Source organism: Vulpes lagopus, chromosome 2 (genome assembly GCF_018345385.1).
Source record: "Vulpes lagopus strain Blue_001 chromosome 2, ASM1834538v1, whole genome shotgun sequence".
NCBI lineage: Eukaryota > Metazoa > Chordata > Mammalia > Carnivora > Canidae > Vulpes > Vulpes lagopus.
In genome coordinates this window covers 30,325,250-30,332,483 of record NC_054825.1, presented here as the reverse complement: position 1 = coordinate 30,332,483, position 7,234 = coordinate 30,325,250, and the positions used below count along the sequence as shown (strand labels likewise).

General features: G+C 56.9%; 1 protein-coding gene across 1 annotated transcript; it reads right to left on the bottom strand.

Moving 5' to 3' along the window:
- Positions 1-978: 978 nt before the first annotated feature.
- SFRP5 (secreted frizzled related protein 5) lies at positions 979-6,711 on the bottom strand. Its single transcript, XM_041730987.1, has 3 exons — positions 5,941-6,711; positions 3,735-3,812; positions 979-2,034 (listed from the first exon to the last, which is right to left on the bottom strand). The coding sequence occupies exons 1-3, from the start codon at positions 6,461-6,463 to the stop codon at positions 1,688-1,690; spliced, it is 948 nt and encodes a 315-aa protein (XP_041586921.1). The 5' UTR covers positions 6,464-6,711; the 3' UTR covers positions 979-1,687.
- Between the last annotated feature and the right edge of the window lie 523 nt (positions 6,712-7,234).

Below are 7,234 nucleotides of genomic sequence, written 5' to 3'. Positions count from 1 at the left end.
GGAACCTGTTGCCTCCCTTTCGAGCTTCCTCCCCTCCCTGCCCCATTCTGCTCCAGGTAGCAGCACCATCTGCTCTGAGCTCGCTGAAGAAGTCCTCAGTTAGAATAGCCACTTCCTGCCCTGCATGCTGGACTGAGATCCTTCCAGCTGAGTTCCCCTCAGCCCCTCCCCCTCCTCCTGCCTCAGATCAAGGTCTTCAACCCAGGCTGCACACCACCCCAGGGAGCATATAGAGATTCAGATTTCTGAGCACCCTCCAGAGATTCTGATTTAATTGCTTAAGTGGGGCCCCCCATTTTGCAAAAGCTCTCTAGATGATTTGAAGGTTTATGTGTTAAAATGCAGATTCTGAACAGCAGGCCTGGGGTGGGGCCTGAGCATTTGTGTTTCTCACCAGCTCTAGGCGATGCTGCTCCTCTGGTCCCTGTGGCACTTGCCTACACCATTATCCCCACCCAGTTCGGACCAGTGCAGGGGGTGGGGAATGGGGGTGGAGGGGATGGGGCCGTGGAGGGGGTGGAGTGTGTGTGTGTGTGTGTGTGTGTGTGTGTGTGTGTGTGTAGAGTGTCAAAGGGGTAGGAATTGACTTGTGTATAGGCCCTTGGCTCTTCAGAGTAGTGCCCAGTGGTCCAGCCTTCTTGGGATCTGAGGAGCAGGTATTTCTAGGGACGTGCTTCAGGACTGTGGAGCCTTTTGACCCTGGGAGCAGACGGGGGATCTTGGTGTCTCTCTCCTTCTTTGGGAAAAAAAGGACGGTTATCTCCCTTCCTCACTTAGTGCTGGGGAAGAGCAGGGTGATCCTCATTTTGTGCTCTCGGGATCCTACAAGAACATGGGTGTTGCTCTTAGGCATTCCAAGTATGTCTGTGTGGACAGGCTGTGGGTTATGACAAGGGCCTCTTTCTAAAAGTCTCTTCTGCACCTCCCTCTCCCCACCTTTGGGGACCAGCTGACAAATAACCTAGTCAAAACCAACTGTTGTTTTCTTTGATTTAATTAAAAACTTAAAAAAAAATTAGAAACCAGACCTTGCCTGCATCAGATCTAGTACTTGTGGCCTTGCAACGGTGGTGATAATTTACTCATCAGGGTAACAGGGACATATGGAGGCTGAGGAACAAACTCCAAAAAGCGGCCTCTGAGAGGGGGTTTGGGCTGGGGAAGGTGGAGAACTGTGGCTGGAGGGTGCTGTGACCCTAATGCCTCTCCTCTGGGGGGGGACTCTGATGACACAAGTGGGCAGTGGAGGTAAGGAACTGTCCCCCCAAATAGCTCAGCCTAATACTGAGACTTTCCTCTTTAAGGCAAGGCTTCATCACCGACAAAGGGGAGCAGACTCCATGGTCTACTCCGGAAACTACCTCCTTGGGCTGCTCAGAGCCCCTCCATGCTTCTCGCTCTCTCCTCCACCTACTTTCTGAAACCCTGGAGTTCCTTCCCAAATGAGAAAGCCCTGCTTTCTAAAAGAAGTCCCCAAGGACCCAGAACCCCTCAGTTAAGAGCAGCTCAGGCTCCATGCCCATTCCTTAGGACCTGTGCTGGTAATAGCTCTGCATGGGACCACTCAGGCAGGGGCTGGGTCAGCCTGGGAAGAGGGGTGAGGCCAAGTGGGCAGAAAGAGAGAGTGCCTCAGGGGTGGAGAGAGGGCAAGGCACAGCTGGCTGCATGAGGCAGGGAGGCGCACCCTTTAGTGGGGTTCAGCGGCCCCATAGAAGAAGGGGTAGTAGAGGGAGCAGGGATATGAGAACATGAATTTGACTGCGAACTTCATCTCCTTATTCTTTTTGTCCCAGCGGTAGACGGCCATAAGCAGCAGCTGTCCGTCCACCTTGCGGCCCATGACCAGGAAGCTGCCAGCCAGGCTGTCCAGCTGTGGGCAGGGGCAGCTAGCACCGTTCTTCATGTGCAGCACGAGCCTCTTGGTGTCCTTGCGCTTCAGGGGGCCAGGCTTGAGTAGCTTCTTCTTTTTCTGGGCTCCAATCAGCTTCCGGTCCCCATTCTCTATCTTGATCTCCTTGATGCGCATCTTAACCACTGTGTGTGTGCACACATGTGGAGGGGGTAAACAGAGGGACAATGTGAGAGTGGGCAGGTGTGCTCAGGATGCTGGTGGGCCTCCAGTGAGTGCTTGTGCCTGAAGCTCCAAGCCTAGGCCTTGGGGAGGTGGGCTTATATGGGTACATTTTCATATTTTTGAAGCTTTTATCATGTGCAGGACTTGCACTGACATTCTCATGCTTCATCTTTGAGGTGGGAGGGAAATGAGGTTTGGAGAGGGGGTTACCTGTCAGACTTGTAGAGCCTAAAGTGAACCAAGGTCTAACACCCCAGAGCCCATGCCTTTCCAGGATACCACAGGCAGGGTGGGGAGCACCTGATGGGGAGTGGAGCAGGGCATTGGGCTCCCCAGGGAGGGAAATGCTTCAGGTGGAGATGACCAACTGAAGGGGTGGTTTGGTGGGGAGAGGTCCTTGTGACGGAGGCTGGACTTCATGATCCCTGGGGCTGCTTCTAAATGAGATTTCTGGCTGTGTGTGTGTGTGTGTGTGTGTGCGTGCGTGTAGCAGTGGTGGGCTGGCAAATGTTTGACAGCTGGCCCCGGGGAGAGAGGTACTCTGTAGCATGTGCTGGTTTCCATGGGGTAACTCCCCCACCACCCCTCACCCTGCGCGCGCACACACACACACCATGGCCTACTGGATTGAGAAGCATGCACACAACCATCTTTTGTGATCTGTGTAAGACTACAGTATATGGGTGAGAGTGTGATGTTTAGTGCTGTGTATTTTATGTATGAGAGTGTGTCTGTGGTGTTTTTGGAGTGTGAATATAGGGGTGAGGGAGGTGGTTAAAGGCTAGAAAGTGGTAGGGGTGACTGACCATCCCAGGGTGGCTGTAGGGAGCCTAATAAGTTATGGGTTGGGAGTCTAGAGCTGGAGGGGACTCACTTAGGCTAGTCTACCCCTTCTTCAGGCCTCTGGACCCCCATCTCTGTGAGCTACCAGGGAGATGCCAGAGGATGACTGTTCACCCAGGGAAGGAAATTGTTATAAAATTTCTTTCTTTCTCTCTCTTGGGCAGAGGCATACACACACCTTACAATAGTAGTATTCTCTTTCCAAGCAGACTAATGACATAAAAGACTCAAGTAAGGATTTCACTGCTCTCTGTTTTTTCAGAAAGGGAGGCTAATACACAAAACAGTGTTCCACTTGGCAAAGGCCACATGCTGGGTCGTGTGGTCCTGACTAGACTTGGCTCACTGTCCCAGGAATGGAGAGGTTCCAGGATGAAGCTCCCCTGGCCAGAGGTGCCCAGGGATGAGGGTGCTGCACTTCCATCCTGGGGCCCAGCTCTTTCCCTGATGCCCCTGTCCATCTCCAGGCTTAGCTTGCTTTTCCTGAAGAGGATCCAGCCCTAGAGGCCCCTCTGTGGGCAGGTGCCAAGGGAGGGCTACAGGAGCCTTGGCCAGGAGTGGTTTTGGGGCCCACAGACCATGGCCTTGAGGGGCTTCTGAAGCCCCTGGGATGATCTGCAGAATGAGGTACATTTCTTTGGGGAGAGGTTCAGGGTCATAATCAGACTCTAAAAGGGACCTGTGATGCAAACAGTGTTAGTATTCACTAAGATAGTTGTGGACACGTGTGTTCGTGTGTGTGTGTGTGTGTGTGTGTGTGTGTGTGTGTCAAGGAGGAGAGGAATTGGGGCAGCGGCCACGTGGGCCCCACACTCACCGAAGTCGCTGGAACACATCTGCTCCATGAGGCCATCGGCACTATGCTCCATCTCACACTGGGTGCAGATCTTGGTCACTGAAGAGGGAAGCAGGGGTGGGGTTGAGGGAGGCTGATGAGGGAATCAGAGTCCAAAAAAGCCACTCGAGTACAGGCTTATCCCACTGATGAGCCACCTCCCCCTGTCAAGCTTCCACTGTCATCAGAAAATAGGATGATGGTAATGATGCTCACTGAGGAGTTGTGAGGTCCAAAAGAGACAAGGTTGCAGTGGCACCTTGCAGTAGGCACAATTGCTCCATGACCCTGGCAACTGCCACTATGATGTGCGTTGTCTTCCAAACTTTGTTTCATTTAATCCCCAGCCTATGAAGTAGGTATTATTCTTATTAAAGAAAAGAAGACTGAGGCCCAGAATGGTTACTCAAGTCTGCAAAACTATTGTGAACTGAGCTTAGAACTCAGCATTTGTGACTCCTGGGCTAGTGCTGAGATGGGGGTATCTGCAGGGTTTTTCTAGGAACACAGGGTCCGGACAGTTGGGGAAACAAGTGACTCTGGCAGGGCAGAGGCTGTGGTAAGCTGAGGAGCATCCTCCTCTACGGTGGGCAGCTTAGCATTACCAGAACTTTTGATTTTTTCAAGGGAAGCCCAAGCTCTTTAATTTTTATGTGAAATATTCTCAGTTTTATTGTGGCCACACAAACACTTCAGGGTGCCTCTGGTTCTCTGCCACCACATCTGCTCTCTGTCCTCTGTCTCTGCCTCCAGGTGGGTGCCACATCACAGGGGAAAGTGGGCTTCAGAGAGGTCAGAAGCATGAGGGCAGGGTGAGGGGGGATTCCGAGCCCGAGCCCAGGACTTCCCTTCCCTGCTGTCGAGGCTGTTAATCCATGGCTTCCAAGAGAACCAGAAAAGGAACCATGCTGGGATCCCTGCTAGGGGCTGTGCTCTCTCTCCTTGAGCTGGCTCTCTCTCCTCTGCTTCCTGGTCCCATTTCCAACCCACGAACAGGGGTGTTTCCCTTCTCTCAACACTCCCCAGTCACAGGACCCCTACCCAACTGACTCTCAGGAGGGACATGGGAGTGTAGGATCAAGGGCTGTGTGGATGAGGTTCGCCCTGAGGAGGTGGGTAGGGTATGGTGGAGTCCAGTTGCTTTTGGGGGGCTGGATGAGATAGAAAATGGGAAAGCAGTGCAGCCTCTTGGGGGAGTCCCAGCATCAGGGGCTCCTTAGACTCTCGAATTAACTGCCCAAACAAAGCCCTTCTGCTCACTGCCACTGTTTTATTCTCCTGTCTGGTGCCCAGCCCAGGCTTACTCTGGAAGGAGTTTGGCATTTGGGGCAGGGTTGGGGGCTGCACAGTGAAGGGAAGCTGAGGCCAGGGAGGAATTAGGGGAAATGGGACTCGGGGTGGGTGGGAGGTGGCACTTAGGATCTCACAGGGTTCTGGAACCTGAGCTCATTTCCTATATTACTTATGGAAAAAGTGAGGTTCAAAGTTAAGCGACAACTAAGGAGCCTGGTAAGCTGCTCTTCTGCACTGAACTTTACCTGAAGGTCTCCCAACTGGGGGATTTTGGGAAGAGAGTACAAGAAATTCGGGTTCCCAGGTACAGAAAATGGGATGAGTGTGTGTGTGTGTGGAACCATAGCCCAGGAGTGCACTTAGCTCACAATTTTTACACTATATCCCTTCCATAGGCTCCCCTCCCCTCTCAGGTTGTCAACATGGGGTGGTGGTGATGCTTGTTTTGGTGCCCTGGGGTCCAGAGCTGTGGTGGAGGTGACTGGGCCTGGGCATTCTTGGGCTGAGAGAGGCCATAAGACATTTATGAGGATGCCTCAGAATGGGGGGAGGGGGACAGCATTGGGGCTACCCGGGGATTCCAGCGTCTTGGGAAGGTCAGCGCTGCGAGGGGCGCTAGGGGCATCATTGGGAACGAAGCTGGAATGCGTGGAACCAGTGAGCTTGTCCAGAGCTGCGAGAAGGCCCTACTCTGGGAGTTTGTGGGGAGGCTGGCAGGCTGGCAGCGGGGGGTGCAATTCCCGGGCATGCATGCAGGGCTGCGTAAAGGCGTGTGTGTGTGTGTGTGTGTGTGTGTGTGTGTGTGTAAGGGGGTGGCACCTCCGCGGGGCCCCGCAGAGCAGTGCTAAGGGCCCAGCTCTCGCGGGCGCCCGGGGGCTGGCGGCGGCGGCGCTACCTGGAGGCGCGGTGGCAGGCAGGTGTCCGAACTGCATGGCGATGCAGAGGTCGTTGTCCAGGGGGAACTTGTGGCAGTGCAGCATCTCGGGCCAGGGGAAGCCGTAGGCCTCCATGAGCGGCGCGCAGCCGGCGCGCACGGCCTCGCACAGCGAGCGGCACGGGTAGATGGGCCGGTCGAGGCAGACGGGCGCGAAGAGCGAGCAGAGGAAGACCTGCGTGTCCGAGTGGCAGCGCTTGGCCAGCAGCGGCAGCCAGCTGCTCGCCTGCTGCTTCACCTCGGCCAGGCTCTCGTGCTCCAGCAGGTTGGGCAGCCGCATGCGCTTGTAGCCCACCGTGTGGCAGAGCGGCAGGTCGGCGGGGATGTCGAGGCACTGCGGCGGCTTGGAGTACGAGCGCCCGTGCAGCGGCTCCGCCTGCCAGCCGTAGTAGTCGTACTCCTCGGCGCCCGCCGGCGCCCCGTGCAGCGCCCCCAGCAGCAGCGCCAGCGCGGCCGCCCGCGCGCCCCCCGCCGGCCCCCGCATGGCACGCGGCGTCCCCAGCGGCCCCGCTCCCCCGCTCCCCCGCTCCCCCGCCGCCGCCGCCGCCGCCGCCGCCGAGGTGGCCCGAGTGCCCGCAGCCTGCGCTCCGCTCCCGGGCGCGCCGACCGATCCTGGCACCTCCCACCCGGGGCTCGCCCCGGCCTCGCCTCGCCGCGCGCCCCAGCCAATCTCCGGCCGCCCGGCCCCCGGCCCAGGCGCCGAGGCGAGGTGGAGCCCCCTCGGCCCCTCCCGCCGCCTCGCGCGCGCCCCGCCCCGCCCCGCCCTGCGCACCCACTCCCCGGCCTCGGCGCGGGGCTCCCTCACCTCCCTGGGCGTTTCCCCGCCGACCGCCTTCTCCATCCTTCTCCTTATCTCCCTCCGCCACAGCCTCTCCTGTTCCTTTTCTCACTCACTCCACTTGCTTATCTGTCGTCTCGGCCTTTCCCCTCCGCTCTGCTTTCTCTTCCCTGACACCTCGGCTCTCCCTTCCCCTGGCCGCCCACACCCGCCCGCTCCAGGAGGGCAGGGCTTCGCCCGTCCGTCTGCAAGCATGTGTTTGAGCTCCTGCCTGGTTCCGGCACGGTGCTGGCTGCCGGGGAATCAGAGATGGATCTGACCCAGGAACCACCCCCCCACCTCCAGGGACACCCTAGCCTAGTGGGGCCAAGGTAATCATAACTGCGCTCAGGGAGCTCCAAGTGCCTGTGGACACCGCACAGCACCCCACTGCCTTATCGCCTACTATTTCTATTGATAGCTAATACTTCTTGGGTA